At 41.5% G+C, this 15,717-nt stretch overlaps 2 protein-coding genes and 1 long non-coding RNA gene across 6 annotated transcripts in view; 2 read left to right on the top strand and 1 right to left on the bottom strand.

The window, feature by feature from the left end:
- LOC132819698 (apoptosis-stimulating of p53 protein 2-like) overlaps positions 1-394 on the bottom strand; it is a 115,524-nt gene extending 115,130 nt beyond the window's left edge. For both annotated transcript variants that reach the window (XM_060831359.1, XM_060831360.1), the window contains exon 1: positions 321-394. The gene's annotated coding sequence lies outside the window, so the exon portion shown is untranslated. The remainder of the gene's footprint in view (positions 1-320) is intronic.
- LOC132819700 (uncharacterized) lies at positions 22-10,290 on the top strand. The gene is made up of 3 exons (XR_009645112.1): positions 22-264; positions 2,164-2,333; positions 9,551-10,290. It is a non-coding gene; the product is annotated as an uncharacterized LOC132819700 (long non-coding RNA).
- A 2,260-nt stretch (positions 10,291-12,550) lies between these two features.
- LOC132819696 (exportin-5) overlaps positions 12,551-15,717 on the top strand; it is a 104,400-nt gene continuing 101,233 nt past the window's right edge. For all 3 annotated transcript variants that reach the window (XM_060831358.1, XM_060831357.1, XM_060831356.1), the window contains exon 1: positions 12,551-12,841. In XM_060831358.1, the coding sequence (XP_060687341.1) occupies positions 12,737-12,841 (105 nt within the window). In that variant the 5' untranslated portion in view covers positions 12,551-12,736. The remainder of the gene's footprint in view (positions 12,842-15,717) is intronic.

Here is a 15,717-nt window from a genome sequence, read left to right as displayed (position 1 = left end):
AATAATGGAGGTGAACGGGGAGTTAAACAGCGAAACGTTCCCGAGCTGGTCGGAGGAGATGGTTGGATGAAGGAGCCTCCTGAAACCTGTTGTGTTGTGTACTGTGCGGCCTGCTCGACCAGTCTCTCCCGCCCACAAACTTTCCAAGTCTCTCAGATAGGGGCAGCCCTCCCCCCGCCGCCTCACAGACTCTCCTCTCTTTCCTCGGAAAGTCTCCCGTTTGAACTGCTTGGGGGGGGAACCAAGAGTGGAAGCGCAAGGAAGGTGCGAGTTCTTTTTTTTGGTGTGTGTCGCTGATTATTTTGTTGTCGCCCGCTTACATGTTGCTCCCTTCCGATCAGCAGAAACGACGGAGCGATCTTTCCAGAAAATCCCTTCTCCAGCTTCCACAGGCTGCTCCGTCACAACAATCGGCCACGCACTGACTCAGACCGGCTGACGTCAGAACCGGAAATGGCCGCACGCGCGCCAGCCCCAATCGCTGGTCCCCTCAGTCCATGAACTTGGGAATGCTGGTGTTGGGCTGGGGTGCACCAAGTTAAAAATCACACAACACCAGATTATAGTCCAACATGCTTATTTGGAAGCACAAGTTTTCGGAGTATCTGATGAAGGAGCAGCGCTCCGAAAGTTAGTACGTCCAAACAAATCTATTGGACTATAACCTGTTGTGTGATTTATAACTCACTGTATGAACTCAAACTCAGTGATTCCAAGATCATGCTCTCTCCCTCTCCATCACTGTCTTCCAACATAATTGTCTTGTTATCCTGGCTTAATCTCTCCTCCATGTCAACTTCAAATTGATATTCATGGTCTAAAACTCATATAGCATGGAAACAGACTTTCCGTTTCCAATAGTCATAGAGTCATAGAGATGTGCAGCACAGAAACAGACTCTTCGGTCCAACTTGTCCATGCTGACCAGAGATCCTAATCTAATCTGGATTCGGAGGTGTCGGTATTGGACTGGGGTATACAAAGTTAAAAATCACACAATGCCAGGTTATAGTCCAACAGGTTTGATTGGAAGCACAAGCTGTTGGAGGACTGCTGCTTTATCAGGTGGTTGTGGAGTATAAGGTGGATTCCAAATAAGCTAGTGCTCCCAAATAAACCTGTTGGACGATAACCTGGTGTTGCGTGATTTTCAACCTAATCCAGTCCAATTTGCCAGCACTTCGCTCACATCCCTCTGAAACCTTCCCATTGATATACCCATCCCCATTGCCTTTTAAATGCTGCAGCCTCCACCACTTCCTCTAGCAGCTCATTCCACACTCTGTGTGAAAAAGTTGCCCCTGAGGTCCCTTTTATATCATTTCCCACTCATCCTCAACCTATGCCCTCTCGTTTTTGACTCTGGATGGGTATATGAATAGGAAATGTTTAGAGGGATATGGCCAAATGCTGGAAAATGGGACTAGATTAATTTAGGATATCTGGTTAGCATGGATGAGTTGGACCAAAGGGTCTTTTTCCGTCTACATCTCTATGACTATCTGGTCCATTCATGCTCTATTTTCTGTAGCACTGCATAGAATATTGAATAGAAATTAAGAATCTTTTCTAACAGTGCATGAACTTTTTATGGATCTTGGGCGAATATATTTTTCAGAAATACATAAATTCCACATGTCTCATTCTATATATTAAGTAAATTCATTTTCTTTGCCCATCCTCTGTGCTGTAAATTAAAGTACTCTCTTTTGGATAGCAGGATCATAATCAAATCCTTACATTGTTTGTTTACTGACCAAATTTGCAACTTCAAGAAAGTGGTCTTCATTACAGAACAGTTGTTGAAACAATTTGACCAAAAGTTTAAGTAATTCATATTTTTTTAGAACTGCATTGTTGACAGTAATGATTGAAAGTCAACATCACCAGTATTGAGGCACTGTCTCTGACCAATTATCTGCACTTGGCAGGTCACATCATCTACATATCTGACATAAATTTCAAAAACAATGTCTCTATTCTGAGCTTTGTCACAACAAGCAGTTATCAGGAGGGCAGAAGAAACATTTCAAGGGTAATCTCAAATTTTCATGAAAAGACTGCAATGTTCCCACCAACTCTTAGAAATCCCTAATCCAATTATATGTAAGTTGGAGAAGCAGCATCCATGAAGAAGCTAAGCACCTTGAGCATCTTTGACAGGTCTGTACGGAGAACAAGCACGAACAATGGAAGGAAGATGCGAAAACACAAACATCCCTCCCACCCACTTCAGCAAACACTGGTTCCTCACCTGTGGCAGAGTATGCAGATTCAGCATTGGATTACTTCCCCATCTCAGAATCCACATTGGAGTGGAAAAAAGTCTTCAGGTAATCCGTCAGTTTTGAAAATAAAGATGACTGATCTGATAATATTGGCAACTGCATTTTGCTGCAGTTTGGATTTTTGCCCAACAATGTAAACCCACTTATGGTACAATTGTAATCAGTGATTCAAAAAAATCATGAACAAGCAAATGACCAGATCTGAAGCAGTGCAAAGATCGAGGGCTTGAGCATTTTCAAGATATAGGAAGAGGCAAAGTCAGAGAGAAGTTTAAAAATTAGTTTGATAACTGGAAAAAACTAAATGTTGCCAAATCTAGATAGACAGCACAAGGGTGATGGATAATTGGGGCTTGGTATGAATTAAGGCAGCAGAGCTTCAGATGGTTTTAAGTTTATGGAGATTGCAAGTTATGACATTGACGAGGAGAACATTGGTATAGCTGAGTCCAGAAGTAACAAAGTATGTTTGAGGGATTGAACAGATGAGCTGAAAGAACTGTGCAATGACACAATGCAATGCAGGTTGAAATATAAAATCTTAAGTGATGGTGGAGCATAAGTGAGCGTAATCTCATCTCAGACTCAAATATGATAGATTACTTTAGCCTCAAATAGTAATCAAGGAGAGGGACAGAGTCAGTAAGCAGAATGGCTGCATGTGAAAATATTCCTTAACACTCAATAGGTAATAAAGCTTGAATCATCCTATAAAAATCAATGAGTTGACCACTGGAGTTTTTAAAATCAGACAAGAGTATTTGTTCGAGTGTTCACACAAAAACCCCTCTTGGCAAAAAGCTACCAGAAACCAATTTAACTTTGTCATTGCCAAATCTGCAGTCGCATCTCACTGAGGCAGTACATTGTAAACAAAGCCCCATTACTCCTGAAGTACTCACAAACATTAAAGATTTTATCAAAGTACACAAAATTCTTTATTTATCTGTCTTTCAGACCCAGATTGACAAAGTATAGACCAAGTTTCTGTATGTAACAAGAATTACTATTTATTAAAAAAAATTCCAGCTACAGTTAAACAAATATATACTGCTGACATGTAACTCTCGAACCCTCTTATAAACTCCCCTACACTTATAACCAGTCACAGAATTGGTGCGCTTCGTGGAGAGAAAAAAACTGAGAGGGAATTTCAATGGTCCATGTCCACAGGGTTTTCGGCTTATCAAGATTTGCTGTTCATTGATCTCCTTCTCAGGCATTTTGCATTTCCTTGCAGAAGACAGAGAGTGATTGGTTCACAAGTTCTAAAGTCTCTAGCCTATTGGTTAAAAGTCACAGCTTATTTGAACTGCAGAGGGAAAGTAAACTTGCCTTGAAGTTGTGTGTGTCTTTTTACTGCAAGGTAAAAACAATGACTGCAGATGCTGGAAACCAGATTCTGGATCAGTGGTGCTGGAAGAGCACAGCAGTTCAGGCAGCATCCAACGAGCAGCAAAATCGACGTTTCGGGCAAAAGCCCTTCATCAGGAATAAAGGCAGAGAGACTGAAGCGTGGAGAGACAAGCTTGGGGAGGTTGGAGGTGGGGAGAGAGTAGCATAGAGTACAATGAGTGAGTGGGGAAGGAGATGAAGGTGATAGGTCAGGGAGGAAAGGGTGGAGTGGATAGGTGGAAAAGGAGCTAGGCAGGTCGGACAAGTCCGGACAAGTCATGGTGACAGTGCTGAGCTGGAAGTTTGAAACTAGGATGAGGTGGAGGAAGGGGAAATGAGGAAATTGTTGAAGTCCACATTGATGCCCTGGGGTTGATGTGTTCCGAGGTGGAAGATGAGGCGTTCTTCCTCCAGGCGTCTGGTGGTGAGGGAGCGGCAGTGAAGGAAGCCCAGGACCTCCATGTCCTCAGCAGAATGGGAGGGGGAGTTGAAATGTTGGGCCACGGGGCGGTGTGGTTGATTGGTGCGTGTGTCTCAGAGATGTTCCCTAAAGCACTCTGCTAGGAGGCGTCCAGTCTCCCCAATGTAGAGGAGACCGCATCGGGAGCAACGATACAATAAATGATATTAGTGGATGTGCAGGTAAAACTTTGATGGATGTGGAAGGCTCCTTTAGGGCCTTGGATAGAGGTGAGGGGGGAGGTGTGGGCACAGGTTTTACAGTTCCTGCGGTGGCAGGGGAAAGTGCCAGGATGGGAGGGAGGGTCGTAGGGGGGCGTGGACCTGACCAGGTAGTCACGGAGGGAACGGTCTTTGCGGAAGGCAGAAAGGGGTGGGGGTCTTTTTGGAGGTGGCGGAAATGTCGGCGGATGATTTGGTTTATGCGAAGGTTTGTAGGGTGGAAGGTGAACACCAGGGGCATTCTGTCCTTGTTATGGTTGGAGGGGTGGGGTCTGAGGGCGGAGGTGCGGGATGTGGACGAGATGCGTTGGAGGGCACCTTTAACCACGTGTCTTTTTACTGCATTCCTGTCTTTCCGGAGGTCCAAGGGTTTCTTGCTATCTTATTCTCTCTCAAACTCTCATATACACAAGCTTGTCAGCAATGTGCAAGATACTCGATGCCAGAAGAATTTCATCTTGCGCACATCATCTGCAAGTAAATATTTCCCTTGCATTTGAATAAACAATAGTATCAATAGTTCTCACAGCTTGCTATTAAAAATTTCAACTTTTCGTAAAGTCCTTTTCCTATTTCAACCCATAATCAAAAATACAGGAAAGTTAAAAGAAAGATCTTTGCACTGCAAAACCAAGATATTTCAAGTTTAGAAGCATCCCAATACGAATAAATGTCAAAAGGGACAAACGAAGTAAATAGGCTTTAGATTGTATATTGGAATTTGGCATGGCAAAAAAGTTATTTTAATTGTGAACACGTCTCCATCTAAAATACATCTGTTATGAAGATGTGGGTGTACTGTACCTTTAAGAGAGTTAAAAACTAGCAGAACTACCTGACAGCACCAAGTGTTATTAAAAAAGATACAATGTAATATGTGCCCCAGCTACTGGGGTAGCTAGGGTAGCTGGTTGCTTGGAAGTGACAAAACAGATTTGAATTAGGCCAATCAGTTTAAATTAAAATACGGAAAATACCAAACTCCAATCCAGTTTGAATTTAGTATGTTGACAATCTTAAAAGCCAATGACACAATCCAATGCTTTGGGGGTATAAGACCAGGGAAAATTAAACAGTTGAGAGGAGAACTGCCAAGCTACCAGCATGTAAAGACTGTCTGAAGAAATAGCTCTCTTAAAAAGTACCTTTATCAATCAGTAACCTTTGAAGCAGAACACCCAAAAAGAAGAAACAAAGACAGAGAAAACTGAAAGCTGCCTGATTTTAAGATAAGAAGTTTTGTTTTGTAAACTTAATGGGGGGGCTTATCAGATGAGTAGAAGGGGAAGATAAAAGGACCTGTAAATAGTTGTTAGTTAATTATTCTTTGTTATACTTTAAGAAATAAAGTTGTTAGTTTTTACTTTAAATATTGCTTGGCCTCTTGAATTTTCACAGATTACTGCATGGGATAAATCTTTTCTAAGAGGCTGTTTTAAATTAAGCAGGAGTGTTTACCCCGTGTTGTAAAAGTTTTGGGGCTTGGGTCTGTGATTTGAACTGGTTTAGCCAGATTTGAATAGATTTGGGGGTACGAAAAATTCAAGGTTAAACACTCGCAGGTTTGTGTCCTAGATCTTTAAATAAAATGTAGGTGACACAATATGTTTAATTTCAGTGACTTATGGTTGATTAAATTAACAGGGAGAGAAATGGTTCTTAAAGTTGCTAAAGTGGTTCTGGGATTTGAAGATGATTCTCAAATTTGCCAAGAAAGTTTAGAAGTAAAGAAAACAGCCATACTTTTAGAATTAGCAAATAAGTTAGATTTGTGTTTATCCAAGGACAAAAGTAAAGCTGAAATTGTAAGGGAATTACTCAAACAAGTAGGTGTATCAGAGAAACAGACAATTGTAGTAGAGGTAGAAAAACTTAAATTATAATTGAGGAAAATGGAGTTAGAAGATATACAGAGAGAGAGAGAGAGGAAAAAGAGAGCGCGAGAAGGTTCTTGGCTGAACAAAGAGAGAGAGAGAGACAGAAGAAAGGGAGAGAGAGGGAGAAGAGAGAAAAAAGAGAGGAAAAAGAGAGAGAAAATTCTTAGCTGAGCAAAAAGAGAGAGAATTTGAACTTGAGAAGTTCTGACTTAGTCAGCAAAGTCAAGTTTACAGGATGAAGGTTAAAAGAGAAGGTAGTGATATATATATATAAATATGTCAAAACTCTGCCACATTTTGATAAGAAAGATGTTTAAATCTTCATTATTACATTTGAAAAATTGCCTAGGCAGATGGAGTGGTCCAAAGATTTATGGGGAATGTTCTGGGTAAGACAAAACTAGTAGGCTGAGCTAGTGAGGTATTTGCCGCACTCTTGATGAGGGGTCAAGAGATTATATAGAGGTTAAACAGGCTACTTTTGGTGTTGATGAATTGAAACCAGAAGCATAAACACAAAGAAGGAACCAGGTCAGACCTATGTTGAGTTCGAAAGAATTAAACATAGTCATTTTGCTCAATGGCTGCGTGCTTTGAAAATAGATAAGATCATTGAGGCTTTAAGAGAGATTATTCTGCTGGAGGAATTTAAAAACTCACTTCCAGAGATGGTAAGAATTCACATGGAGGAATAGAAAGCTCAGGAAGTGAGAAGGGCAGCAGAATTAGCAGATAAGTGCATGTTGGTGCATAAGACAAGTTTCCGGCCAGAATTTCATCCTCTGAGGGATAGAAATTGGAGCAGGGGAGATCCTACACAATGAAACTAAGAGTGGAGAGTGCTGGTAAGAGATTACCACAGGATAAAAAAAAGAAGCCCAAGAGGGTGGAAAGGAAGTGAAAGGCCTCATGTGTTTTCACTGTAATGGAGTGGGACAATTACAGAAGATTATAGTGCTGCTGGTTTCAAAAGGGTATAGGGAAAAGGTGTTTTCACTGCCAAAAGGTGGGGCACATAAAGTCACAGTGCTGGTTGTTAAAGAAAGGCATTGTGGGAAAAGCTATGGTAAAAGAAGCAGTAAAGGAGACCGCAAAAAGAGCCGAGGAGCTGCAGGAGAGTGCACAGCGTAGACAGGGGCTGGGTATGGAATTTATACATGATCTCAACAAAGAATTTACCTCTGCGGGTAAAATTTACTCAGAAAGAATGGGGGAGAAGGAAAAGAAGTTATAATTTTGAGAGATGCAAGATCTAACCAGTTGCTGATGTTAAGAGATGAGTGATTATGCACTCTTTCTGATCTGTTACCTGAGAATGTGGTAATTTGTGGAAGAGATGGACAGAAATTTAGCATTCCCCATTGTAAGATCAGGTTGGGATGCCAACTCAAGACTGGGGAAGTCACAGTGGGAGTGATTGACAGAATGTCAGTTACAGGAATTCAGTTTATTCTTGGAAATGATTTGGCAGGATCCAAGGTGGGAGTGACACTCCTTGTTGTGAGAAGCCTAAGGTAAACCGAGAAACTGAGGAGTTAAAACAGAAATTTCCTGGTATTTTCCCAGAATGTGTGGTAATCAGATCCCTCTATCACAAGTGACAGCACAAAGTGAAAAGTAAAGAGAAAGATGAAGGAGTTGAGGTTCAATTAGTGGACACCCTGTTTAACGTAATGGTGCAGGAAAGACCTGAACAGGCAGATGGTCAGACAGAAGTGTTTAGTCCTGAAAGACTAAGAGACTTGCAACAGTAAGACAAGACAATAAAAGATATATATGTGGATGCGTATTCTGAAAAGGAGGCAGAGAATATTCTGGAGAGTTCTTATTCCGAAGACGGAAATGGAGACTACAACAGGTTAGTGCAGAGGAGAATTGGGCCGAAGTGTACCAAATTGTGTAGTTGGTAGCATACAGGCAGGCGGTGTTATGGATAGTACATGAACTACCTGTAGGAGGTCACCTAGGGGCTTGAAAAACATAGGCTAAGGTACAAACACATTTTTATTGTCCTGGAATGTACAAAGATGTGGTTAATGTTTGCTGTATGTGTCATACATGCCAAATGATAGGTAAGCCACAAGCAGTAATAAAACAAGCACCTTTGTTACCAATTCCCGCATTTGAAGAACCCATAATTGATTGTGTAGGTCTCCTCCTGAGAACTAAAAGTGGGAATCAGTACTTGATAACCATATGGATGTGTAGTATCAAGGCAAAAAAGGTGATAGGGGAGTTAATAGGAATTGACCAAGTGTCACATTTTAATGCTCGGCTGTTTAAGGGGGTTATGGATAGCAGAGGTATACAGCACTTTAAATCCAGTGCGTATCATCCTGAATCGTAGGGAGCTTTAGAAAGGTGTCATCAGGCCTTGAAAACCATGTTGAGAGCATACTGTCAGGATTACCCGAACGATTGGGTTAAAGGTATTCCATTTGTACTGTTTGCCATTAGTGATGCCCGAAATGAATCTACTCAGCTCACTTCCTTCAAGTTAATATTGAGTCATGAAGTGAAAGACCCTTTGAAATTAACAAAAGAAAAACTCACAGGACCAAAGTCGGAGATCTCACACTTTGATTATGTACTGGAGGTGAGGGAGAGGTTAAATAAAGTAGGTGAGTTAGCTAAACAGCATCTAAAGAGGGCACAGTGTAGAATGCCTTTATTCCTGATGAAGGGCTTTTGCCCGAAACGTCGATTTCGCTGCTCGTTAGATGCTGCCTGAACTGCTGTGCTCATCCAGCACCACTGATCCAGAATCTGGTTTCCAGCATCTGTAGTCATTGTTTTTACCACAGTGTAGAATGAGGCAGGTGGCAGATAAAAGCTCTGAGACTCAGTTTTCCTGACGGAATGACGTTTTAGTACTGTTACCAGCAATAGCAGATCCCTTCAAAGCCAGGTTTAGTGCTCCCTATCAAATTGAGAAAAAGTTGAGTCACATGAACTATTTAGTAAAGATGCCAGATAGATAGAAAAAGTATGATATGTCATGTGAACATGTTGAAACTGTATCATATGAGAGAGAAAGAACTGGTGAAACAGGTGTTAGTTACTGGCCCAGATTAAATCCAGGTGATGTGGATTTTGATGTGCCTCAAATTTGTTTCAAAAATGAAGAAGCCCCTGAGGAGTGGGATAGGTTAGTAAGCTATCTGTCTTGCGAGCATAGAATGCAGTTGAATGATTTGTTACTGCAGTATAAGGACATATGTTAGAATCAGATGGGGGAGGACTAATGCTACTGCACATGAATACTGCTCCAATGAAAATAACGACCCTTTCGGTTTAATCATTTCAAAGCCAGACAGGTCCAGATGGAGGTGGAGGCCAGGCTTGATGAGGACATCATTGAACCGAGCCAAAGCGAGTGGTGTTCACCAATCATCTTAGTTCCCAAACTGGACAGGACTCAACGATTCTGCATGGATTATTGGAAGGTCAACAGTGTTACAAAATCAGACTCATATCCAATTCCTAGATTGGAAGACTGTATCAAGAAAGTTGGACAAGCCAATTACATCACCAAGTTGGACTTAATGCATAGTTACTGGCAGGTACCTTTATCAGAGACAGTGAAAGAAATTTCTGCGTTTGTAACCCCAAATGGGCTATATTAGCTTGGGATGAAGAACGCACAGCCATATTCCAAAGACTCATGAACAGAGTTGTGGCTGAGTTAACAAACTGCGCAGTCTATATTAATGATGTCGTGATCTTCAGTAAATCCTGGAAAGGTCACATAGTACAGTTGACAGAGTTCTTTAAACGATTATGAGAAGCAAATCTGGTGAAAATTTAAATAAAATGGAATTCACGACAGCAGAATTGGGATATAACATCGGTCATGGAAGGTTGACCCCACGGAACACAAAGGTGAAGGCCATTGAGGAATTTCCAATACCAATCTCCAAGAAAGAGGTGCTTCGATTCTTAGAACTCAGGGGATTCTATTGGAAATTTGTTCCAAGCTTCAGCAGTGTAGTGGCACCGTTAAATGATTTGCTGAATAAGAACACAAAGTGTGGGTGGACAGAACAATGTTGGGAGGCATTCGACCATTTGAAAGTCATACTAAACACTAAACCAGGCTTAGCTACACCAAACTTTTCAACAGTTTAACGTGTATGTCACAAACAATGTGCCTGAGACAGTTGTGTGGACGGATCACAACCTGCTTACATTTTTAGAATGCTTTAAGGACAAGAATATGAGACTGTTTCATTGGAGTCTTATGTAACATACTTTAAATGTAAAAAAATCATATATATTGTAAATTATAAGAATGTAATCACAGATGCATTAACTCCATCTTTTCATTCTAATGGTTCATTTTTTTCTTAAGGGGAGGTGTTATGAAGATGTGGGTGTCCTGTACCATTAAGAGAGTTAAAAGCTAACAGAACTACCTGACAGCACCAAGTATTCTGAAAAAAAAGATACAATGTAACATATGGTCCAGCTACTGGGGTAGCTGGTTGCCCGGAAATGACAAAACAGATTTGAATTAGGCCAGTCAATTTAAATTATACCCTGGAAAATACCAAACTCCAATCCAGTTTGAATTTAGTGTACTGACAATCTTAAAAGCTGATGACACAATTCGATGCTTTTGGGCGGGGGGGGGAATATAAGACGAGAGAAAATTGAACATTTGAGAGGAGAACTGCCAAGCTACCAGCATGTAAAGACTATCTGAAGAAAGAGCTCTCTTAAAAGGTACCTTTATTGATTAGTAACCCTGTGAAGCAGAACCCCGCAAAAATAAGACAGGAATATAGAGAAAACTGAAAGCTGCCAAGTTTTGAGATAAGAAGTTTTGTTTCGTAAACCTTAATCGGGGGTTTTATCAGACTAGTATTGTAGAAGAGGATGGTAAAAGGTAGGTTAGAGGAAGGACTTGTAAATATTTGTGAGTTAATTATTTAATGTTATACTTTAAGAAATAAAGTTGTTAATTTTTACTTCAAAAGTGCTTGGCCTCTTGAATTTTCACAGATGACTGCACAGGATAAATCTTTTCTGTATGGCTGTTTAAAAATAAGGAGGTGTGTTTACCCTGTGTCGTAACACATCTAATTATTTGGAATGAGAATCGGTGCCACGTTTGCTCATTGGTTAGCACTGCTCACTCACTGTGGCAGGGACCTGGGTTCGATACCAGCCTCTGGCAACTGTCTTTGTGGAGTTTGTACATTCTCCCCATATCTGCGTGGGTTTGCTTCCGTTTCCTCCCATAATCCAAAGATGTGGAGGACAGGTGAATTGGCAATGCTAAATTGCTCATAGTGTTCAGGGATGTGTCGGTAAGGTGCATTAGTCAGGGACAAATGTAGTGTAATGGTGAATGGGTTTAGATGGGAAACTCTTCGTAGGGTCAGTGTGGATGTGTTACGCCAAACAGCCTATCCCCACACTGTGAAGTTTCATTAAAAAAAACACAATGATCATCTGTCACAATGATAAACTATCCAAGTAGAAGCCACGAGCAGCTCGTGATTCAGGAGAAATACTAGAACTACAAAACATGGAACGTACTTTTTTTTCTGTGACATTATCAGATCATCGCTAATCAGAATACTTCCAAGTGTTTGAGATGATAAATTCTTTATCAAGCACTGTCTCAAAATCACGAACTTCTCCATGCTGGTTACAATACGAAACGAACGCAGGATGCGGGAGAAACTCAGCAAATCTACCAATATGTGTGGAGACGAACAGCAATCATTGCGAGCTGGGTGTGTCTTAAGAACGTTCGGACTCGAAACATTAACTTTCCCTGTCCATTTAGTAGCAGACCTGTTGAGTTTCTTCAGCGCTCTTCCATGGTGCTTTTTCATACAGCTTTAATACATTTTCGAAAGTTTTAAAACATTAATGAATAGACGAACAATATGTGAAAACTGGCTCAGTGTAACAATAAAGACAGCAGCGTTGCCTGTACGACACAGGTTATGTTTCCCTCAGGTCCGGTAACTCCATTGTTAGCGTTGAATTTTGATGTTTTCACTCGACATTCCCCGGCACCGCGCTCACGCATCAAGCAACGTCAACTGAGATGAAAAACTTTGATGATGAGTATATTGATCAAAATTTGAGAAACGTCGAGGTCGTGAAACTCATTCAAGAAGCAAAGACCACTCACGTCCCTGTAAACCGTAAATCTGAACCGTTGAACCATGGGAATTGTAGTCGGTTCCGGGCCGCGCGGTTACCCATAGGTCTCTGTGGACCGGAAGGTGGCGCCGGGTGGATCGGCAGCAACCAACGGTTTTCCTCGCTCCCCGTTTTCCCAGCGCAATTGCGCATGCGCGGCCGAGGCATTGAAGCTCTGTGTGTTGCATGCCGCCGGTCCTTTAGACAATAAGGGATTGCGTCATCGCTCGTTCGTTAGTCCGTTTTTTGTGAATAGAAAATAGTCGCCGGTTGTCGTTGTTATCGGTGTACTTGCATCTCCAGCACAAAGGGGAACGGTGTGAAGACCCAGTCATGTCGGCGGATCAGATCACGACGTTGTGCGAACAGTTGATGAAGGCGGTAAACGTGATAATGGATGGAGGCTCGAGTTCGCGCTACCGGCTGGAGGCCCTGAAGGCGAGTTCTCCCTAATCGAGGAGGCAATAGGACACCTTTGTCTAAATTACACCACCTGTGCTCCAACCACCCCTCTCTCTCATTACATTTTCGTTTCTTTATTAATTTAGCAAGAAGCCTGATTTTTCTTTCGCAGATTTTATTTGCCACGTTATTTTAGCAGGAAGTTAATCAGCAGCTGCATTAAATGTGTTCTGAAGGTGCGCGTCTCAACCTCCTTTATTAATTTTAAATTAATCCACGGCAAAGAAATGCTAACGCCTTTGCGACGCGCTTTGCCTTTCATTCATTCTGTGGAGTTGCTGGATCAAGAGGTGTTTTAGTGCCAGTAGCTACATGTATTAGCGATGCACGTTAACGTAGGGAGCTGTCCCAAGCGTTTTGCATAATTCGTATCGGAGAATTTGACACTTGAAGTTTCTGCTCTGTGTTTCCTTTGATTTTGTCAGAATATTGGTTTCACTTTGTGCATTAAGAAATTTTCTTGCAGATATAGTTCACGCATAGTTCCTGTACATAATAATGCATATGCGGTAGAGTTGTGAGTTGATGAGTTTTGGAAGCAACAGTTAGTTGGTTATACCTATTGATCTATTTCGGTTAAGTACTGAAATAATTGGCTACATATTTTGTCGTCTTAAATTTGGAATGACTTGATAGACTTTTCAGAATAATGTTTCTAGGCAGAAAAAAGAAGTGATTGGTTAGTATCTGGAATATGTTGTCTCTGTGTGGTGGAAGCAGTGTCAACTGTACCTCACAAGAGGAGGTTCACAGATGTACAGCATGGAAGCAGACTCTTTGGTCCAACTCATCCATGCTGACCAGATATCCTAAATTAATCTTGTCCTATTTGCCAGCATTTGGCCCATATCCCTATAAACCCTTCCTATTTGAATACCCATCCAGATGCCTTTTAAATATTGTAATTGTGCCAGGCTTCATCACTTCTTCTGGCAGTTCATTCCATTCACACACCAATCTCTGCATGAAAAATGTGCCCCTGAGACCCCTTTTAAATCTTTCTCCTCTCACCCTAAACCTATGCTATCTAGTTGTGGACTCCCCCCAACCCAACCCAGGGAAAAGACCTTGTCTATTTACCCTATCAATGACCTCACAATTTTAGAAACCTCGATAAGGTCACCCTCAGCCTCTGACGCTCTAGGGAAAACAGCCCCAGCCTATTCAGTCTCTCTCTGTAGCTGAAACCCCCTCATTCTGGAAACATCCTTACAATTTTTTCTGAAGTCTTTCAAGTTTCACAACATTGTTCCTGTAGTGGGGAGACCAGAATTGCACACAATATTCCAAAAGTGGTCAAACCAATGTTCTGTACAGCCGCAACGTTCTCTCCCAATTCCTATACTCAATGCTCTGACCAATAAGTGAAAGCATACCAAACACTGCCTTCACTATTCTATCTATTTATGATTCCGGTTTCAAGGCACTATGAACCTGCACTCCAAGGTTTCTTTGTTCAGCAACACTCCCCAGGACCTTACTGTTAAGTGTATAAGTCATATTCTGAATTGTCTTTCCAAAATGCAACACCTCACATTTATCAAAATTAAACTCCATCTGCCACTCAGTGACCCATCTGATCAAGATCCCATTCTACTCTGAGGTAACCTTTGCTATCCACTCCACCTCCAATTTTGATTTCATCTGCAAACTTACTAACTACACCTCCGATGTTTATATCCAAATTGTTTATATGAGTGATGAAAAGCAGTAAACCCAGCACTGATCCTTGTGGCACACGACTGGTCACAGGCCTCCACCACCCTCTGTCAATTATCTTCAAGCCAGATCTGTATCCAAATTGCGAGTTCTCCCTGTATTCCATGTGATCTAACCTTGCTAACTAGTTTCCAATGAGGGACCTTGTCGAACACCTTGTGATCCATGTAGATCACATCTACACTCTGCCCTCATCAATCATCTTTGTTACTTCCTCAAAGAACTCAATCAAGTTTGTGAGATATGATTTCCCACGCACAATGCAATGTTGACTATCCCTAATCATTGTTTTTACCTTATCCCTAATCAGTCCTTGCCTTTCCAAATACATGTAAACACTGTCCTTCGGAATGCCCTCAATTTGCCCACCACCAATGTCAGGCTCACTTATCTGTAGTTTCCTGGTTTTTCTTTGCCATCTTTCTGAAATAGTGCCAGCTGTTAGCCAACCTCCAGTCTTACGGCACCTCACCTGTGACTATTGGTGATACAAATATCTCAGCAAGAAGCCCAGCAATCACTTCCCTAGCTTCCCATGGAGTTCTAGGGGACACCTGATCAGGTCCTGGGAATTTATCCGCCTTTGTGTTTTAAGGCATCCAGCACCATCACCTGTGTAATATGGACATTTTTCAAGATGTCGTCATCTATTTCCCCACATTCTCTATCTTCCAAGACTTTCTCCATTGTAAATACGATGTAAAATAATTGTTTAGTGTCTTCCCCTATCTTCTGTGGTTCCATACATAGGCTACCTTTGAGGGGCCCTATTCTCTCCCTTGTTACCGTTTTGTCCTTAATGTGTTTATAAAATCCCTTGGGATTCTCCTTAACCCTATTTGCCAAAGCTATTTCATGTGCCCTTTTTGCTCTCCTGATTTCCCTCTTGTATACTCCTACTGCCTTTATACTCTTCTAAGGATTTACTCGATCTATCCTGTCTCTGCTTGACATATGCTTGCTTCCTTTTTTCTTAACCAAGACCTCAATTTCTTTCGTCATCCAGCATTCCCTACACCTACCAGCCTTTCCTTTTCATCCTAACAAGAATATACTGAATCTGGATTTTCATTCTCATTTTTGAAAGCTTCCCATTTTCCAGCCGTCCCTTTCCCTGCGAACATCTGCCCTCA

This window comes from Hemiscyllium ocellatum, chromosome 10 (genome assembly GCF_020745735.1).
Source record: "Hemiscyllium ocellatum isolate sHemOce1 chromosome 10, sHemOce1.pat.X.cur, whole genome shotgun sequence".
Lineage (NCBI taxonomy): Eukaryota > Metazoa > Chordata > Chondrichthyes > Orectolobiformes > Hemiscylliidae > Hemiscyllium > Hemiscyllium ocellatum.
Note: the sequence above shows the minus strand (reverse complement) of the source record. Positions and strands in the feature narration are given on the sequence as shown.